Source organism: Lepus europaeus, chromosome 20 (assembly GCF_033115175.1).
Source record: "Lepus europaeus isolate LE1 chromosome 20, mLepTim1.pri, whole genome shotgun sequence".
NCBI lineage: Eukaryota > Metazoa > Chordata > Mammalia > Lagomorpha > Leporidae > Lepus > Lepus europaeus.
Genome location: NC_084846.1, coordinates 30436857 through 30458316, shown reverse-complemented (window position 1 = coordinate 30458316; position 21460 = coordinate 30436857). Strand labels below are relative to the sequence as shown.

At 39.5% G+C, this 21460-nt stretch overlaps 1 protein-coding gene across 1 annotated transcript in view; it reads left to right on the top strand.

Annotated features, from left to right (window-relative positions):
* SKAP2 (src kinase associated phosphoprotein 2) overlaps nt 1–21460 on the top strand; it is a 176766-nt gene that overhangs the window by 82655 nt on the left and 72651 nt on the right. Inside the window, exons 5-6 of the mRNA XM_062178813.1 lie at nt 20039–20116; nt 21116–21199. Coding sequence (XP_062034797.1) covers nt 20039–20116; nt 21116–21199 — 162 coding nt within the window. The remainder of the gene's footprint in view (nt 1–20038; nt 20117–21115; nt 21200–21460) is intronic.

The window sequence follows — 21460 nt, the reverse complement described above, 5'->3', positions numbered from 1 at the left end:
TAACTTTCTCTTCTAAGAGTCAGTTACCTCTTCCTGGCTTCCCTTCTTTCCATATAATTCCTTAATCATTGCAGGCCACCTTCTCCCCATTCTACCTCTTCCCTGAGACTCAGCAAAAACACTGTAGCCTCCTAAATTCCATATCCAGTGAACAATTTCTAATTCTCCTCTTTGTTGGCCTTTCTGAAGTAAATGATGACTCTGTTGGTTTGTGTGTCTTGTAAAATTCTGTACGTGCCGTCCACTCAGACATTTCTGTCCTGATTCTTGTATCCTGTTTTTTCTCAGCTTTCCTGTGACCTCCTTTTTCTACCTGGAGGAATGAAAACATATGAGACTTGGGGCAGGCATTTGGTGCTGTGGTTAAGGTGCATGGTAGGTGCCTGCATCCCATATTGGAGTGCCCGGTTCAAGTCCCAGCTCTGTTTCCTATGCTATCCTCCTGCTAATGTGCACCCTGGGAGGGAACAGGTGATGGTTTCAGTATTTGGGTCCCTGCCATCCAGGTGGGAGACCTGAATGGTGTTCCTAGCTCCTGGCTTTGACCTGGTCCAGTCCCAGCTTTTGCAGGCATTTGAGGAGTGAACTAGCGGATGGAAGATCTCTCTGTCTCTTCCTGCCTCTGTCTCTGGGTCTCTGCCTTTCAGATGAATACACATTTTTGAAAAGAAAAATATATAAGACTTAATAGCTTAGTTCATAGTCTACCTAAATTAGACACAACTAACCAGAAGTTATATATGTAAAGGAGTTGTTTATGTTGCCTTTTTAAAAATTAATTTTACTCAATATCTTGGGTTAGGAAATAATTTTCCTCTGTAGCCCTATTCTTTACTCTTTATTTGACATGAATTTGCATTTTGTTTCCCTTCAAGAAGTCTCAGTTAAGGATGCATGGAATATCTGATAGAAATGACTCTGTAAAGGAAATTTATGTTGAGTCCTTAAGTAAAATTTAATGTGTACATACAAGTATTTCTAAAGAAGAATTTGTCTCATCATCCAATTGTTAGGGATAAATAAGCCCTTTTATCTTGTAACTAGAATATCTATTTCTATTGCACAGAACACTCTATTTATAATATTTTAATTACTTTTCAGTATAAAATATATCCTTTTTTAAACATTCATAAATCTCAATCATTAAAATGTTTTTTTTTGAGATTTTTTGTAAATGTAGAACTTGGCAGTAGCTGAGAACAACACTTTTCCTTGACACCTTACCTAAGAATTCTCCAAATGGTTCTGTTCATAGGGAGCTCTTCATATGGCCAGCAAAAATTCTGTTTACCTTTGTTTTAGATTTGAACATCAGTACATGCTATATGAAGCAGCATTCTAGAATCAGCCAGAAGACTGAAAAGCCAAAAATAGGGATCTATTTCCCAAGGAGAGTGAGCTCCATAAATCAGGTGCTTGGAGTTGGGAAAGGATAGCGGTGAGCCTATTTGTAAACTTTGGGTTTCTCAGTGTTTATTTTAAGCTTCCTTTTTAAAAGGCCAGTGTTTGTAGAGCTTATTCTGTCGGCAATATCCTGTGTCAATTGTCAGGTCATGTTTAGCATGTGCAGATGTATTAATCTGCCGTCACTGGCACTGTAAGAGGCTGGGATAAATAGAAGCTCGAGCAGATGAGAAGGGATTAACTGTGTGCATTGAGCAGACTCTTCAATCACTGAACCACTGATTTTACAAAGGATTAGCTGCTGCTTTTACAAATATTGATTACTGATTTGCTACTCAGGATGGAGATGACATAACTTGTGCAGTTGCTGTGTAGTGTGCTATGTGAAGTGTACATCATTCATATTAATGGATTTGTCATAGGCATTATAGAAACTGACAGATTTATTATAGCAGCAGTTGCTAGAACGGTTATGGTTAAGGTTGTGTCAGCATATCTATTAAAACTTCAGGGTTTTAGAAGTTTATAGTGCAGCCATAAAATTCATTTCCCAGGTGGAATTTGGAATACCAGTTATAGCCTGGCACAGTTATTTTTATGTATATTTTCACATCAGTTTGAAGGCATTTAAGTTGAAATAGAGCAAAAATTCATTATCGTGTTATTTTGTCATACAGGTTGAGTAGTTCTTGTCTGAAACGCTTTGGGCTGGAAGTGTTAGGTGTTTTTGGAATATTTGCATATGTAAAATGAGATTGGGGATGGGACCCACGTCTAAACACAAAATTCATTTATGTTTCATATATACCTTGTATATACTTTCAGTAGCCTGAAAGTAATTTTATATAATATTTTAGTGTGCCTGCAGTTTGGCTGCAACTCATCACATGAGCTCAAGAGTGCAGTTTTCTACTGTGGAGTCACTCAAAAAGTTTTGGATTTTGGAGAATTTAAAATTTTGGATTTTTGAACCATTGGATGGAATATTCTCTTTCTCTCTGTGTAACTCTGCCTTTCAAATAAATAAATAAATAAATCTCTTAAAAAACAGAAAAGTGAACTCTTTTGCTTAAGTGACCTCCTTTTTTTTTTTTTTTTAAAAAGAGTTTATTTATTTGTTTGACAGGTAATTACAGATGGAGAGAGGGAGAGATAGAGACAAATGTCCTCCATACCCTGGATTCATTCCCCAAATGGCTGCAAAGACTGGAGCTGGAGCCAGGAGCCAGGAGCCAGGAGCTTCTTCCATGTCTCCCTTGTGGGTGCAGGAGCCCACGTACTTGGGTCTTCTTCTACTGTTTTCCCAGGTCATAAACAGAGAGCTGGATCAGAAGGGGGCAGCTGGGACATGAACTAATGCCCATAGGGGTTGCCTGTGCCACAGGCAGAGGCTTAGCCTACTATGCCACAGTGCCAGCCCCTTAAGTGACTTTTTTTTTTTAATAATACTTGAAATCAGTAATAAGAATTAGAATTATCTGTATCAGAAAAATATAACCTTTTAATCTTTGTTACGAAATCAGTTTTTGTGCAGGTTTTTATTGCCACAAGAGAAAGGTTTATCAGAGAGTTGCACTTTGTTTTGAAGGATGAGCTGTAAGCTTTCTAGCAATTTTGGTGGTGAGGGGTGCATACATGGAGAAAGCTGAGGGAGGAATGTGTTCCAGGCAGATTGAAAACTTATGTGGATACTTGAGCTGTGGCCATTTTGAGGAATAGCTGGGTATGTGAACATCTCAAAATAGTGCTTCTATCCAACTGGGAAGATTGTTTTCAAGTTGTATTATTGTGCTATAAAACTAGTGCTTATTAAGTTAAGTTTTCTGCGTTAATGAGTGGAGTTTTTCAGGCTATGACTTTATAACATAATTTGATTCAATCTAAATTACTTAAAAACCTGTTCTTTTTTGTTTTTCATTGAAAAATCATATTATGTAATAAATTAAATGTCATAAAGTTATCTTCCTCCCCCGAATAAAATCCCTGTTCCCTACCTGTAGGAACTGCTAGCAGTTATAAGTGTGTCCTTCCAGACTTTTGCTTTCGGTTGTATGAATTTACATGACTAGAAAATATATGGAATTAGATGTTTGTAAGTTAGAAAACGGTGTAAGACTATGTGTGTTTCTCCTGCTTGTGTTTTTCATCCGGGTGTCAATATTTATCTTTGTACAATAGTACATAGCTTTCCGCATTAATTACACATAGAGCTGTAGCATTATTTAAAGTGGTGCTGGGCTGTCCCTCAGCCTGGGCGTTTTCCATTTTCCACTGTCACAGTAGTGTTGCAGCGAATATTCTGGCACCTGCACCGTTATGTAGTATGTAGTATGCTGTTAGTATGTAGTATATTGTAGTTTGGAGGCTAGATTCCTAGGAGTTGCTTTGAAGAATATTGTCAGATTCTCACCCACACAGCTGTATGAAGTCATACCCCCAAGGCAGTGCGTGTGGATGCTGTCTCTTGCCACACTCCCAGCCACTGTTTGATGGCATCAGTCTTTGTAGCTTTTCCCAGTCTCCTGTTTTAGTTTGTGTTCTTTAGCTATTAGCGAGGCTTGTTTATTCATTCAGCAGTATTTAGCACTGTCCCAGGCAGTGATCTTGGCACTGGGGATACGTCAGTGGGTAGGACAGCCGTGGTCCCTGAACTCTTGGAACTCACCTTGTAATGCAACTGGGACCAGCTGGGCTACAGACAAGAAGCGGGTAAATACTCGTCTTCTCTCATGCTTGTTAACTTTGGACTTATTGCTGGTTCACATTCTTTACCTGCTTTTCTACTGAACTGTTTTTCTTTTTGTCTTATAGGAGTTCATTATCTGTTGTGGCATCCATGTGAATATTGTCTCCCATAAACACCCTTTGAAAAAGTCATCATTTAACAAGTTAATTTTTGTACCAGTTCTTCCCCATGTGTAGAACTGTAATATCATACCTGATTTCTTTGATTGGCAAGAGATAATTGGCCCAAGGATTAAATTTGCATAATTCATCATCCTCTGAGGAATTTATGAGTTATTTCTTTTCTCTAGTTTGATGTATTTTTAAAAGTACATTAGAACTATGAGCCTTACTTGAAACTTAAGGCTATCCAGATGAAGGGGACTTAATTGAATAAATTGATTTATTTAATAACTGCTATTATCTTAATATTAGGGATATAAAGCATTATATATGTAAATTTTGTTTTTTAGTGAGAATATACATCACATTCTAATCAGTCATGATATAATTAAAATTGAATTCTTAGAAAACCATGTGATGGGATGTAAGATCTTACTGTGGCTGGATCGACTTGGAATGCTTGTGTTATATCTTTTCTTTACATGGAATTGGAGATGAATATCTTTTGAATTTTAAATCTTTTCCATTTTTTAAGAGGCCATTGTATATTTCATTCATTCATTCATGGGAAAACTACGGATGTAGAGTTCAGTCCATTTTATTGCCTTATCCTCCTTTGAGATGACTGCCAGTGCTTTCCGACGTAAGGGAGAGACCACACCCAGCTGTTCCTGGGGTGATATTGGCACGTGACTGAACAGCACTATTTACTTATGTGCACATGCATTGGTTGTTGCATGTTGCTAGCAATTCTGCCTAATAGTCTTTGAACTTCTTTTCAAAGTCTTCATTTTGACACCTCTAGTTTGAATCAACGTTCAAGCCAGTGGCAAAATCGTTCTGGTAATGGCACCTCTTAATTGAGACAAAAGGAGATCATGGTCAGCTCTGTGAACCCCAAGAGAGAGAGTTCACAGTGTGAGCATATTCCTGGATTGCCTGTTCATCTCACCTGCAGAGCTCATCTCGGTTTCTGTATTTGGCATTTGGTGATTTACATCGTGGTTAGTTGGTTTTGAAAAATAAGCTAAAAATCCTATTGCTAACTCTTTACAACCATGTTCTGTCCCAATTTCCTTTTTATTGTATTTCTTGTTCTCTGTTGATGATTATAAAGTTTCAAACTGAATTGGAGTGACTGTGAAAGAATGTGTTAATGTGGAAGATCCATATAGGATGACCTCTTTGCTCCTCAATTCTGACAGTCCCTGACTATTGTCCCTTGTCTTTCATTCTGTTTCCTCATTTGTTTCTTTGAATCTCTTCATCAATGGAGAAAAGCATGTTTTAACAATCATGAGCTTCCTGAAGACAGGAACTAGTAACTACATATTTAGCCATCGTAGTGCCTGGCATATATAGGATACTCAGTAATAAATGTTTAATGAATGAACAAACATCTTTATGCAGCTGGCTGCTTAATACTGTAAGCTTTTTATTGTGATAATGCTTCTGACTCGATATTACTCTGAAATGTATATTAAATTTTATGGTATTACTTTAATGAATAGAGCTGGACATTTTGCCATCCTCTGTAACATGTTGTTCTCTGAATTTGTTTATATAAAGTAGTCATATGCTTAAAATTTTTGCAGGATCAGTTTGTCCTGGCACCAAGTTAGAGCATGTTAGGTCAGTTGGTGATTTGTTTTTTTATACTAAGGTGATCTTCATCCAGGAATATGCTCCTGCAAAGCTATCAAACTTTATAAATTTATTTTATAAGTAAGAGTGTTTATAAAATAAACTTTACCAATTTATTTTTTATAAGCGTGGCTGCTTGTTAAAGGATATGGCTCTTGACTTCAGCAGCAATATAGAAGACCTGTGTTAGTTGCTTGCAGGGAACATTGCTTTTGCTTGGGATTTAATATTTACCCAAAAATTGATCAAGGCAAATGGTATTTTGCAAAAATTAACTGAAAAATGTGCAGGATGTTTGTTCTATATTCTATGCTCTTATTGTTGAGTTTAACAAAGCAACTTTAGCTATGCACGTGAGCTGCCTGGTTTTGTACTCTATAGAATGACTTTTGCTTTGGTGCTAGGCCGTTGGCCCGATACAAGTGATGTCATTCAAGGCAGTGCTCTGAAACTTTGTTTTATATATTGTGAAAATGTAAGTGAGGACATTGAGAACACATAGGAGGAATTTCTCATTTCAGTACCAAGAACCAGGATTGGTCATGTGTCCTTGAGCAATGATCTGTATTTGTCTTACATGTAACGCGTCACATAATTTACTATATTTCTTGCTTCATGTTGGTTGTTTGAAAGTTTATAACCTGGGGGCCAACACTGTGGTACAGTGGGTTAAGCCACCACCTGGGATAGCAGCATTCCATATGAGCTTTGCTTTGTCACTACTTCTCTGCTACCAGTCGAGCTCCTTGCTGCTGTGACTGGGATGGCCCAAGTACTTGGACCTCTTGCCACCTGCGTGGGAGACACTGATGGACTTTGGCCTGGCCCAGCCCTGGTCATTGCAGTTATTTGGGAAGTGAACCAGCGAATGGAAGATCTCTCTCTCTCTCTCTCTCTCTCTCTCTCTCTCTGTAACTGTTTTTCAAAAAAGTAAATGACTATTTAAAGAATTAAAACTTATAATTGAATTTTTGGCCCCTTCCTAGCAAGTTATAAATGACTTTGTAGTTCTGACTCCTAGTTCTGCCTTGAGCTAAAAAAAACTGAGATAATGTCTGTTACAGAAAAGTTGCAAGAGTCTCCATATACCATTCGCCCCAATTCCCGTAACATTAACAGTTTTCTATGTGGGTATTTACTTTATCACTCCGTTCCCCTCTTCCTTGCATGAGAATGCTTTTTTGGTAGAATGAGACAGTGTATTACTAAATTAATAGCACTAGGACAAAGTGTGAGAATTCCATGCCCATACTGAACAAAGAGAACTGTGGAAAGATCACATGATTTTGGTGGAAGGAAGATAAGTTGTGAGTGTGTTGAAGAGAGGAGGGAGAGAACACAGATGTGTGATTTTTCAGGAGATGCTTGTAATGCTTCAAACCAGGACGGTTATTTTGAATAGTGGAAGAAGGGGAATGCTGAAGACTTTCTGATTTAAGTAAAGGTTAAAGAGTTGCTTTCTTAAATAGCACTAAAGCATGAAGAATGTTTGGGAAAGTGTTTGCTTTATTACTCAAACCCAACTTACTAATCAAGTAATCAGCAAAGGACTATGAATACAGAACTTTAATTCACAGTTTGCTTTTCATTAATTTCAGTTCATCATATGATAGTGCCATGTGTGATAGTTCCTGAACTCACATTTGTCATTTTTTAAAAAGTTGTTTTAACCATCTCTCAATAATAAGGTGCTTTGGGAGATGGAAATAGAATGACAATTTTTTTGTACCTGTTCTCTTCCAGGCAAAAAGCAAAAGGCTGGCGCCGCAGCTCAGTAGGCTAATCCTCCACCTTGCGGCACCGGCACACCGGGTTCTAGTCCCAGTCGGGGCACCGATCCTGTCCCGGTTGCCCCTCTTCCAGGCCAGCTCTCTGCTGTGGCCAGGGAGTGCAGTGGAGGATGGCCCAAGTGCTTGGGCCCTACACCCCATGGGAGACCAGGAGAAGCACCTGGCTCCTGCCATCGGAACAGTGCGGTGCGCCGGCTGCAGCGGCCATTGGAGGGTGAACCAATGGCAAAAAGGAAGACCTTTCTCTCTGTCTCCATCTACTGTCCACTCTGCCTGTCAAAAATAAAAAATAAAAAAATAAAATTAAATTAAAAAAAAAAAGCAAAAAGGTCACCACAATATAGAAGATGTTATAATCCTGCATTGTCCTATTTCAGATACTTCAGATGTGATAGTGTGTTATTAATGGCTCAAAAAATTTTGTACACAGAATAAGAAAAACAAATGAGTAAAAGTGAATTTAAACAAGTTATAAAAATATTTATTTATTCATTTATAAATATTCAAATATTTATTCTGAAATAATTTTAAATATTTGTAGCTTATAATGTATAACATACACCAGTTGAAGAAATAAATCAATAAACAAATAAAATGATGTCCAATAGCCTATGTGAAAATAAAGCTTAGTTGCATAGAAAGGAGCAAAAAAATTCAGTCTAAATGATATTTATTTCTTATGGTATGTAATTTGCTGAAGGAATCTGCATAGAAATAATGCCTCCTATTCTCTCCATAAATATTGGTTTTTCCCATTAGTGATCTGTACTATGTTTTTGCATATATAATATTAAACAAAAATGGAAGTCTCTTAAAAAGCCATTCTTCAGAAACAAAATTGACTAAAATTTTATCGCAGAAAAAACAGTCTGCAGTCTTGAACGCATCATGTTTTAAAGTGTATAATTTGGCTGTTTAGGAATTCATTTTAAATGGTAGTGACTACTTTAATGCCATAGAGCAGTAATTCAGTGGTGTGGTCTTACACAGTTCCTGTAGATGGTATTCCTTTCTTCCATCAGAGAACATGGTATTTCAGGAAGTGGGGTTTCTAGACAGACTTGGGATCCTGGTTCTGCTCATTGTATGTGACCTTGATTCTCCATGATAACAGAGATAATAAAACCTACCTTTTGGGGTTGTATGAAAATGAAGTGAGATGATGGCTATTCCTAATTTGTGGTAAAGGCTCAATAACTGTCACAGTTATTGCCTCATTGAACCATGCTGATGTTTCTAATCATGTCATTGGTAATGCTTGTAAAAAGCATGCTTACAGCTCATAGTGTGAAAATAAGGGAAAGGTTGTGTTTAGTATAGAGATAGGATATGTAAAGAAAGAGGTAGAACGAATTATTATTCTTTAAAATTTATACATCAATTGTTTGATTTTTAAAATGCCTTCAACAAATTTTTGACGAAGTTAAATTTATTCTTTCTAGTTGCCTACTTTTATTCTTATTTAGAAAAGGGCATAATAGGGGTTGGAGTTGTGGCATAGCAGGTTAGGCCCACAGCCTGCAATGTTCCAGGTACTCCACTTCCTATCCAGCTCTCTGCTAATGTGCCTGGGAAAGCAACGGAAGATGCCCCAAGTATTTGAGCCCTGGCCACTCATGTGGGAGACCTGCCTGAAGCTCTTGGCTCCTGGCTTTGGCCTGACTTAGGCCCGCATGTTATAGCCATTTGGGGAGTAAACCAGCAGATGGAAGATCTCTCTGCCTACAACTCTGCCTTTCAAATAAAATAAATAATTTGCAATGTGGAACATCTGAAGACTCCTATATTTAGCAAAGAAATTACACTTAAAAGGAAAGGGCATGGCCAGCGCCGTGTCTCACTAGGCTAATCCTCTGCCTGCAGCGCCAGCACCCCAGGTTCTAGTCCCGGTTGAGACACCGGATTCTGTCCCGGTTGCTCCTCTTCCAGGCCAGCTCTCTGCTGTGGCCCGGGAGTGCAGTGGAGGATGGCCCAAGTGCTTGGGCCCTGCACCTGCATGGGAGATCAGAAGGAAGCACCTGGCTCCTGGCTTTGGATCAGTGCAGTGTGCCGGCCATAGTGGCCATTTGGGGAGTGAACCAACGGAAGGAAGACCTTTATCTCTGTCTCTCTCTCTCACTGTCTAACTCTGCCTGTCAAAAAAAAAGGGGGGGAGGCATAATATACCCTCAGTGAATACAAGGGAACTTCAAAAAGTTCATGAAAAAGTGAAATTAAAAGGTAAGATTGTTTTTTTTTTTTTTTTTTGGACAGGCAGAGTGGACAGTGAGAGAGAGAGAGCCAGAGAGAAAGGTCTTCCTTTTGCCGTTGGTTCACCCTCCAATGGCCGGCGCACCACGCTGATCCGATGGCAGGAGCCAGGTGCTTATCCTGGTCTCCCATGGGGTGCAGGGCCCAAGCACTTGGGCCATCCTCCACTGTACTCCCTGGCCACAGCAGAGAGCTGGCCTGGAAGAGGGGCAACCGGGATAGAATCCGGTGCCCCGACCGGGACTAGAACCCGGTGTGCCGGCGCCGCAAGGCTGAGGATTAGCCTAGTGAGCTGCGGCGCCGGCCTGGTATAAAATTTTTTTGAAATCCATTCACAATTTTTTTGTAATATGCAGAATATTAACTTATAGGTAGGTACAAAGTAAATGAAGTTACTAATATGCAGAAGATAAAATTTAACTTAAATTCATTCTGTGAAATCTGAACATTATCATTAAAATGCAGCATTTACAAATTTAAAAAAAAGATAGAGCGTGGGCTGGTGCTGCAGCTCAATAGGCTAATCCTCCGCCTGTGGTGCCGGCACCCCGGGTTTTAGTCCCAGTCGGGGCATCGGATTCTGTCCCAGCTGCCCCTCTTCCAGTCCAGCTCTCTGCTATGGCCTGGGAAGGCAGTGGAGGATGGCCCAAGTGCTTGGGCCCTGCACCCACATGGGAGACCAGGAGGAAGCACCTGGCTCCTGGCTTCGGATCAGCACGGTGTGCTGGCCGCAGCGCGCCAGCTGCAGCGGCCATTGAGGAATGAACCAACCGAAAAGGGAGACCTTTCTCTGTCTCTCTCACTGTCCACTCTGCCTGTCAAAAAAAAAGATAGAGGGTGTCCCGTTTTACAAATATGTGAAATGGTAGTCTTGTCTACAAAATTAAATCTATCATTTTGAACTTTATTTTATTTATTTATTTATTTATTTTTGTCAGGCAGAGTGGATAGTGAGAGAGAGACAGAGAGAAAGGTCTTCCTTTTTGCCATTGGTTCTCCCTCCAATGGCCGCTGCGGCCGGCGCATCGCGCTGATCCGAAGCCAGGAGCCAGGTGCTTCTCCTGGTCTCCCATGCGGGTGCAGGGCCCAAGCACTTGGGCCATCCTCCACTGCCTTCCCAGGCCATAGCAGAGAGCTGGCCTGGAAGAGGGGCAACCGGGATAGAATCCGGTGCCCCAACCGGGACTAGAACCCAGTGTGCCGGCGCCGTAAGGCAGAGGATTAGCCTGTTAAGCCACGGCGCCGGCCTTGAACTTTATTTTTAAATGATTGATTCAGTGTATTGATATGCTATCATTCCTGGGTATAATTTAGAGATTCTTACAGGGTTCTCCACAAATGAATGAAAGTTTTACATAAAAATGATATTTTAAAATTCTAGAAGGAACAAGTTTAATATGCTATAAATGTGACACCTGATGATCTGTCATTAGACCCAAGAACCAGAAATCATTTTTTAAAATGATGTATTTTTGGGGAAGGAACCTTTTTTTCTGCCAAAGGCCATATGGATATTTATAACATCATTTACAGGCCATACAAAATGATCAACTTCAAAATTAGCCTACAATAGATTTATTGAATTTCAAGTCCTGCTGTGGTTGCCTTGGCAGGGCCGGACCAAATATTTCACAGGCCTTGTATGGCCCACGGGCCAGATGTTCCCCACCCTGCTCTAAAGCAAAAGAAACAGTTTTAAAATGAAAGGGAGGCTGGAACCTTGGCTCAATAGGCTAATCCTCCACCTGTGGTGCTGGCACACTGGGTTCTAGTCCCGGTCGGGGAGCCGGATTCTGTCCCGGTTGCTCCTCTTCCTGTCCAGGTCTCTGCTGTAGCCCGGGAGTGCAGTGGAGGATGGCCCAAGTCCTTGGGCCCTGCACCCGCATGGGAAACCAGGGGGAGGCTCCTGGCTCCTGGCTTCGGATCAACGCGGTGCACCAGCCGCAGCAGCCATTAGGGGGAGTGAACCAACGGAAAAAAGGAAGACTTTTCTCTCTGTCTCTCTCTGTTACTGTCCACTCTGCCTGTCCAAAAAAAAAAGGGGGGGGAATGAAAGGGAAAGGATAATGGAACTCTCTGGGGTGATGTCATTCATTCATATTTTGGCCTATGACTTTGTGACTATTTAGTGAATATTGCTGAATGTAGTTGATTTCAGATTTCTGTTACTGGGGAATCTGGCCATCTGAACTGTATACACTTTGGTAGATGAAACTTAGTAGCAGCTACAAATAAATAAATGTTTAATATAAAATAGAAGCTTTTGCTCTGAACAAACTCTTAATCTTCATGAACATTTCCTGCACGCATGAAGCTGTGTTACTGATAACTATTTTTGTCATCTTTGGCTCCGGAAAGACTTATTGACAACATACTGGAATTCTCTTGGGGCTACTGGAATTTCTATTTCATGAAGTAGTGTTGAAAAAGACAAACTGGAATTATCCTAATGGTTATTCAGCTTTTGCCTGGTCGCTTTTAAAATGACTTGCCCTTTCACAGAAGAAGGAGGAGGCTACCAGGTAGTGAACTGTGAGCTGCAAGCTCAGCTTCCACTCCCAGTGTCACCACATAGGCTGCTCTCTCACATCCCCCAGACTTAACCCTCCTGGGCATTCTGTGGTTCCACTAATTGGAAGTTGACTATCTTTGTTTCTTTGCAGAGTGGAAGCCTTTTTGTTTTGTTTTTTTTTAAAGGAAAAATCATGATAGCGTTAGAGATAACTTGTACTAATATAGCCATTGGTTAATCCCTTCTGAAGAAAGTAATTGTGGTGAGTGAGAAAATGAGCTCTGTGAAAACTGCTAAAGGAACATAATTAGTCACTTTTCACAGTTAGGGAAGTTAACTTTTCTTAAAGGTTTATATATATATATATATATATATATATATATATATATATTGAATATACTTTTCTTTTAAAAATTTTTACATATGTGTTTAAGATACAGAGACAGTGCTCCCTTCTGCTGTTCTGCTTCCTAAATACCTGCAACAGCCAGGGCTGGGTCAGGCTGAAACCGAGACCCAGGAAGTCAAATAAGGTCTCCCACCTGGATGGCAGGGAACCAACTACTTAAGCCATCAGTTTCTGCCTCCCAGGGTACAGGAAGCTAGAATTGAGAATGGAGCCAGAACTGAAACCCAGATACTCCAAAATGATATGTGGGTATCCCAAGTGGTGGCTTAATTGCTATGCTGAATGGCCCCCCTATAATTTTTCAGCATTAAAAAAAACTGATAAAATAATTTGAAAAACTCCAAATTTCCCATCTGACATGAAAGATTATTAGCTTATAGAAAACATTTAATTTATGTATTTATTTTCTTTCACTAATATTCCTGGCTGAAGTTATAAGTAGAAATTAAACTTTTGAAATGACATAAAATATTTCTATGCTATATTTAAAAGAAGCTACCAATTACTGTACAAAAAATATGTGGTAAACAGTTGCTTCATTTGTTATCATTGGACGTTGAGTCCATTTTGGACCTTGGCCATTTGCTAACGCACATGAAAAGTATTAGTATGGATATCATGAAGTCCTAGAATCAGGAAGGCCTTAGAGATGATCTAGTGTAAGTTTTCATGTCTTAGATGAGTCCCAGAGAGGCTGAATGACCTATGTAAGATGATAAGTTGGCAGAACTGGGATTTCTTTAACCTGCACTGTGAATCTTTTTTTTTTTTTTTTTAAATTTATTTGACAGGTAGAGTTACAGACAGAGAGAGAGAGACAGACAGAGAGAAAGGTCTTCCTTTCGTTGGTTCACTCCCCAAATGGCCATCACAGCCGGCACTGCACTGATCTGAAGTCAGGAGCCAGGTGCTTCTTTCTGGTCTCCCATGCCGGTGCAGGGGCCCAAGCACTTGGGCCATCCTCCACTGCCTTCCCAGGCCACAGCAGAGAGCTGGACTGGAAGAGGAGCAACCGGACTAGAACTCGGTGCTCATATGGGATGCTGGTGCAGCAGGCAGAGGATTAACCAAGTGAGCCATGGTGCCGGTCCATGCACTGTGAATCTTAAGGCAGTACTAATGTAAAGCTAAGCTTCTGAGTATCTGCTGTACCACCGAACCATTTTATTTAATATTTATATCCAAGTGAAGTTTAGGTTTCTCGCCCTTGTCTTTTAATTTTGATTTGTTTTTTGTTTGTTTACTTTGCAGATATGCTAGTCAATTATTATGCTTAAAACCTTTTAGAATAATAAGGAAAAAAAGATATCAGCAGCTCTACACCTTCGAGTTCTATTACATTCTGGAAGTAAGAAAAATGGCATCTAAGTTTATGTGTGCAAGTGTGAAGTAAAGTGTAATTAAATTGCACTTAAGGAATGATGGGTTCTGAGCCAGTAATAGCCCTGGGAATTGAGGCTCATTTATAGACTCTTTGCTAAAGCTAAGTACCCAGTATACCCTCCAACCGAAAATGTCAGCTAGGTATTGGCCATCATATGGAAGGACAACTGGAAACAAAACAAAGTATTTTCTACTTTATGCAAACTTATAATTTATTGGGATTATCATGGCATTATAAAAAAGCACCTGAAAATGTACTTCAATTCTGATTACCACTTCTTAAGAAAAACTAAGACAATGAAATAACCACTGAATGGATAGGAAAGTATTTGCCAGTTGAAATAAAATAGCATTCTGCTGGTTTACTCCCCAAATGACCACAAAAGCCAGGACCGAGTGAGGCTGATGCCAGGAGCCGGAAACTCTATCCAGTAACTCCATCCAAGTCTTCCATGTGGGTGGCAAAGTCCAAAGTACTTGAGCTATGTTACTTGTTGTATCCAGGATGTACAATAGTAGGAAGCTGGATGGGAAGAGGAGGTGGGCCTTGAACCCAAGCACTTCAATAAGGGATGGGGGTGTCTCAAACAGTGGCTTACCTCCTGCACCACATACCTTCCCTGAGAGTAGATCCTTTAAAAATGAGTCTTCCAAATTCAAAAAATACTACTAAATGACCAGACACTTACAAAATTTATTTAATGATTTTAGAAGAGATAAAAGGAGTGACCAATCTATGGAACTCAATATCCTATCAGTTGAAAATGAAGAATTTTGAAAGGTTTAAACCATGGTTTATTTTGTTCATATGAATGGGGGGTAGATATTGTTGAGGAGCTCATTCTTAATATTTTGCAGTGTAAGGAAAATAGTCACTGTGTGAAAGACACAGAATATTTGAATAAATCAAGATCCTGACTCAGAATGCAATTCCTTTGAGCAAAAGCTATGTTTATGTGTTTCTCTTTTCATTTCCTATATAGGAGAAAAGGACTTTTTAGTTGCATAAAGGTGGTAGGAAAAATTATACTAGTTGAAACTTTGGTGCTCATGTTAAAAACTATATAAATAACAACTAGTGGGAAAATTGAAGCTAGCGAAAGGTGAGGGTCAGAAATCTAGCAGGAATTTTGTGTGAAGTCTACCTTGAACAACCATAAAAATGCAAACATATTAATGCAATGACATCAATAGTAGTTAATGATTTATTAATGATAAAATAGGAAAAATAAAGCTTTAGTTTCCTTAGAAGTCTAACATTTAGTCACCAAGTTGCATACAAAAAAAAAGAAAGATAATGAGAAACAGATGTTGCTTCTGAAAATGTCTCAAAATCACTCACATCCTTTGACATCTATTCATAGTGTCATATTAAGAATGAAATAGATAGAAAGGAAACTGAATAAGAGATTAATTCCAGAACTAAGAAGTTAGAACATCCACAGTTATTTTTAAAAATGAAAACTTAACTTTAAGTTACACTTGGGAAGTGATACTTTACACTGGCCTAGAAAAATAAGTGCATTTAAATAAGTTTCAGACTGGGATATAGTTACCATCAGTGTGTGTATGTGTATGTGTGTGTTCAGGAATGGATCAGGAGACGTGCCCATATTAGAGAGGACCCAGAAATAGCTCATTGAAGAACCTAGCACTGGACAAAACTGTGGGTTCCAATTTGTTCATTTAGATTATCTTGAGAAAAGAGGTATAAAAAAAGAAGACATAAGTACCCATTTCTCCTCTCAACTCACTCCTCCCAAGTCTATAACTCCCTTTCTCTTTCCCCGGTACTCACTCCCTTTCCTACATAAGGGACTTCCATGCTGTAATAGGCCTCTTCTTCTGAACAGAGCATCCTGCGATCTGGAATGCTTTTTCTACCTTCCCCATGGAAAGCTGTCTACCCTGGCTAGTGCCAAGACTGGTTTTGGACCCAGCCAAGCCAATATCTGCTACACATGCAAATAGTTCTTTGTTCCAAGCTGAAATATGATCATCCCTTACTATCCAAGGGCATTGGTCCAAGCACCCTTCAATAATACCAAAATCTGGGTGTGCTCAAATCTTTAGTGTAAATGGGGGCATAGTAGTTGCCTATACTCTATTCAGTTCCTCAGTTACTTTAAATCATTTCTAGGTGTGTCATACCTAGTACAAAGTAAATGCTGTGTGAATAATGGTTATAATGTACTGCTTAGGAAGTAATGAAAAAAAAATTTGTATGTATTCACTACAGATGCGCTTTTTTCCCCAATATTTTTGCTCTATTGTTGATTGAACTCATGGATATGGATCCCTCAGGTCTAGAGGGTCATTGTACTCGTTATTTTTCATTTTGAAAGAATACATGTGGAATATTCCTTACCCTGGATGATTGAACAAGAAGTGTTGCAGATTTCAGAGATTTTTAGATTTTGGAGCATTTTCTTAGACCTTACCAGTTGAGTATCCCTGATCTGAAAGCAAAACTGTGAAACTCTGAGTATAATGTCATCACTCACAAACAGTTTCAGATTTTGGATTTTCAGATTAGAGATGCTCAATGTAAATTGTAAACAGCTAAAATATATATATAAAACTCCACCTTATTTCTTAAATACATTAGAGGGGGTATTCTGGGGTTTTTAATTCTAGATTCAAGAGAAGAAAGATAAAGTGTTTTATAAAATTCCAAGTTTATGTAATACCATAGTTTTTAGAAATTTGTTACTGGTTTTCATGAGATCTTTTCTCCATTTTTCAAATTCCAGAATCCATGTCTTATATTTGCTAGACTGTGTCCACTATGTGCCCAGTTTGTTTTTAAGGCAAAAGCTTCAGAATACATTCTGGAACTTTTGAGTTGTCTTAAAAACAGTAACCTTGTGAATAAAACACTAACCTAACTTTAAGGAAATCTGGACTCTACTTTTCCCACTGAATTGTTGGGCACGTGGTAGACACTTGAAACTTGTTTTTATAAATTTGTTGTGACCATATTAGCATTTTGGATGTTTCAGATTCCCAAATTACAAGTTGGAAGAAAACACATTCCTTGCCTAGTTACCCTTATAGGGTGTTAGTACTGAAGTCTAATATTTTGAGCTTCTATAGAAAAGTGGCACTATCTTATAAGAAATATATTCTCACTTTATAAAAAGAAAACTAGTCCTTCTTAGTGCATGCCTTTCTTCCTCAGGGTACTGAAAGCTTGTGGTTGCTTAATCAAGCTCTTATAGTACTTTTCTGCAATAGAAATAGGCTGGCTTAGAGTATGGGCTAATTTTTTTCTCCCTTTAGTTAGGATATAATTTTTTTCGTTAACCACTTTAACCTAACCAAGAGGAAATCTTTAACTGCTTTAAAAAAGAACTACAATACTTGTATAGTTATTAAATCATGCTTTTTCTCTTTCTGATTAATATTCTGTAAGCAACATGTTGTAGAACTCCCAAAACCCGAGTCTACTCACCTGAGCGCCAATCACTGACCTCCAGGTAGTGGAAGGAAGAGGCAGTCTTTGCAAAGTGCAGAACAAGGAGCTGGGCACCAATTGCTTAACTCCCACTTCTCAAGGGGTTAGGCGAAAAGACTTTTAAGATGGAAGTTGGGGTTGAGACACACATGCTCAGCTCACCTGTAGGTCCCTGATTGGTCTGCAGTGCTTGTGGCCCTCTTCTGATAGGTCAGCAATATTGTGTTTTGGGGGCATTTTGAGGAAGTCAAAATGGTCTTCAGTCAATCGGTAGTTACTTCTTGCTCAGTGACTGGGAGTCCTGGAAAAACCTTCATTCAAGACAAGCCCAAACTTTGAGGTATTGTCTGTAGAGGAGGTAAATGACCTCATGGGTCTTCTATTCAAGGAATCTATGGGATTGGCTGTACTCTCCCTCAACTTAGTACATTCGTTTTATTAAAAGCAGAGCAAAGAAACTTTAAGCTCAGGGAAGCAAGCAAGGAGACTGTGGGAGACTGGACCTGGTAGTATCAAGCATCTATATCAAAGGCATTGTGGGGGAATCATTTTCAAACCTTTACATTGTCATCATTTAAAATAATAGTTACAGTTATACTGACATAATAATCAGTAAAAGACAATATTCGCTGACTGCCTGCTATATGCTAAAGGACCAAATCTCAGTGTACAACTTGGTATTAGGACCAGGGTATGAATTTTGCTCGTGAAACAGAGCAGATGATGTAATTGTGAATAGTGTAGTGTAATTGTCTGTGTTGCATAGTTTCTCTTAGTGAGATAATGTGACTGTGGCATATGGAAGATGTCGGGGAGCCCTTCTTTGTTGCCTACCAGATAGGTTTGCATTGGCCTTAATTTCCTTTTCTTTGTGTATCTTGCCAGTGTTTGTATAGTCTTGATTCTTTGGGCCAATCTGAATTTTCTTAAATGGTAACATAGTATATTGATCATTGTGGGTAGAATGGTACGACATCTGAATAATGTGAGAAATTATATTGTTTAAAGGAAAATTACCACTTTTTTGTGTTATAACAAATCTTCAAGAAGTGTTAAATGTCTGTATGCTTACGGTGCTGTACAGATCAAATGGTTCTTTCAAAAACTTGAAAAAAACCTAATCTTCAAAAGTATTACCATTAACGTACTTTTATTGTTTTAAAAAATTACATGACTTTTAAAAAAAGATATTTTTATTTATTTATTTGAAAGGCATAATTTTGGAGTGGGGAGAGATAGCTTCCATCTGCTGGTTCACTTCTTGAGTGACCACAACGGCCTTGGCTGGGACAGGCTGAAACCAGGATCCTGAAACTCCATCTGGGTCTCCCACATGGGTGGCAGGGGCTCAAGCACTTGGGCCATCCTGCACTGCTTTTCCAGGCACATTAGCCAGGAGATAGATTGGAAGTGGAGCACCCAGGGCTTGAACCAGCTCTCTTAATTGATGCCGAAGTCATAAGTGACAGCTTAACTCTCTATACCACAATACTGGCCAGTACATGGCTATTAAATCTTAGATATAGAGCAGATAGCAACAAAAGTTAAAAAAAAAAAAAACAAATTGTTAGTTAAAAAACTTGCTCTCCTCCCACCTAGGAATGAAATAAAAGATTTCATAGTTGTATTAGAAACATGAATTTAGAATTCATAGTAAGTATTGCTTGTGACATCAAATTTTATTGTAGTTTATTAGGTACAAATTTAGTTATTTTTCTTTTTTTTTTTTAAATTGTTTACTTATTTGAAAGAGTTATAGAGAAAGAGAGGCAGAGGCCAAGAAAGAAAGAGAGAGAGATCTTCCATTCACTGGTTCACTCCCCAAATGGCCTCAATGCTTAGGGCTGGGCCAGGCAGAAGCCAGGAGCTAGGAGCTTCATCTGGGTCTCCTACATGGGTGCAAGGGCCCAAGGACTTGGACTATCTTGTTCTGCTTTCCCAGGCCACAGCAGACAGTTGGGTCCCAAGTGGAGCAGCTCGGACAGCCCATATGGGATACCGGCGTTGCAGGCTTAGTCTCAGGCTACTAACCCACAGCACTGGCCCCTGCATTTCTTTATGGTAATTCCTAAGTCCCGTCCTTACAGAATGCAGTTAGAGAAGTAGCACCGTGTATTGGGAGAGTCCAACATTAAGATGTGGGAGCACAGAGCTTTTGTTCCTCTCCAAGACTGACCGGAAGATGAGAGGGACTAGTTTGTGGAGTGGATCTGAAGTCAGGCTCATAGACTTGGGTTTGAGCAATTGCGGTAATTGAAAGTACAGTGAGTGTAATGAGATCTGGCACTTGTTTTTTCTAAAATGAATTACCCATGGTCCTTTTTCTCCCCCACTGCCCACAGGAAGCCAGTTTCCCCCGATTGCAGCACAGGACCTTCCTTTTGTTGTGAAGGCCGGCTACCTGGAAAAGCGCAGAAAAGGTAAACTGCAAGGCTCTACTGAGAAATCTACAGAAGGCGTCATCTGACGCTGGCCGAATCCACGCGCGGCCAGCGTTCTCGCTAGGTGATTGAAGAGCCTTAAAACTAAAAGAAGAACTGCACGATGTTATCCAAACCATGAGATGAAACTGTTAACTTTAAAGAATTTTTAATGTGAAAACATTAGGTCACGTTTTTCATTGTCAACCTTGGTTATTTGCACATGATTCAGGAGCTGTTTCTTGCCTCTTACAGGAAACTGGGGGCTGTGTCTGTATTCTCAAAAGTGGGGTCTCTCTCTGAACCCACCCTGTTGAACAGCAGGTTATCCTGCACCCGACCTGGCTTACACGGGGTCTGCTATGTTCAGCTCAAGCCTGGCATCTCATAAGCCACTGTCTGTTACTCGGTGTTCCTCTCCATTGGCTGTAATAACTGGGAGTTGACCATATGGTCTTGCTCTTTCAACGCCAATATTTAATGGAAGTGAAAAATGGAGGTGATGTTATGATGTGGATAATGAACAGCAGCAAGCCTCTTCAGTACCATTCTGCTTATCTCTCAGGTTGCCCCTGTAGGCCCTTCTATTTATATTCCATTTTCTTAGCTGAGCTTTAAAGCTGAAAGAGATAATAGAAATATTTTAGGTCAGCCCTTCCCCTTCCCTTTTATAACAGATGAGAAAAAGAGACTCAGCTGAATTATCTCAAGACAGTGGCGTCAGATGTCTTTTTGTGCTCCTCAGGAAAGTTGGTTTGCCATGCAGGTGATCCCATCAGTGTGGCAGCCCCACCTCTGCTTCCCTTTATTCTTTTTAGCCTTGTTGGTTTTTTGTTGTTATTTGGTTTGGTCTCTTGGACTAGAGGACACATATTAATTAGTTATAGAATTTTAGGGTTAAAAGGAACCTTAGAAATCATACTAACTAACTTTTCCGTTGACAATAAGGAAATGGCCTTTCTAATAGTAATGCATATCCTGTTTCCCCCTTTATTGCAGATCACAGCTTTCTGGGATTTGAATGGCAGAAACGGTGGTGTGCTCTCAGCAAAACAGTCTTCTATTATTACGGAAGTGATAAAGGTTGGCGTTCAGTTACATCATCTTCTGCTGCATCTCGGGTTATGGCCGTTTTACTGTCTCCTCCCCAACCCCTCCCGTTTTGGGTACAAAAAGAGAAAGGACAACTGAAAACTTTAACAGAGTCTAAGACTGATTTATTATTTCATTATCTGACAGATGCTCCGAATTCCAGGATGCCCTAAAAAACACAATTTTGTTTCATTAAATTAGGAAAACGAGTTTAAAAAAAAAAAAAGACTTTCATCTGAGTGACCTTTGACC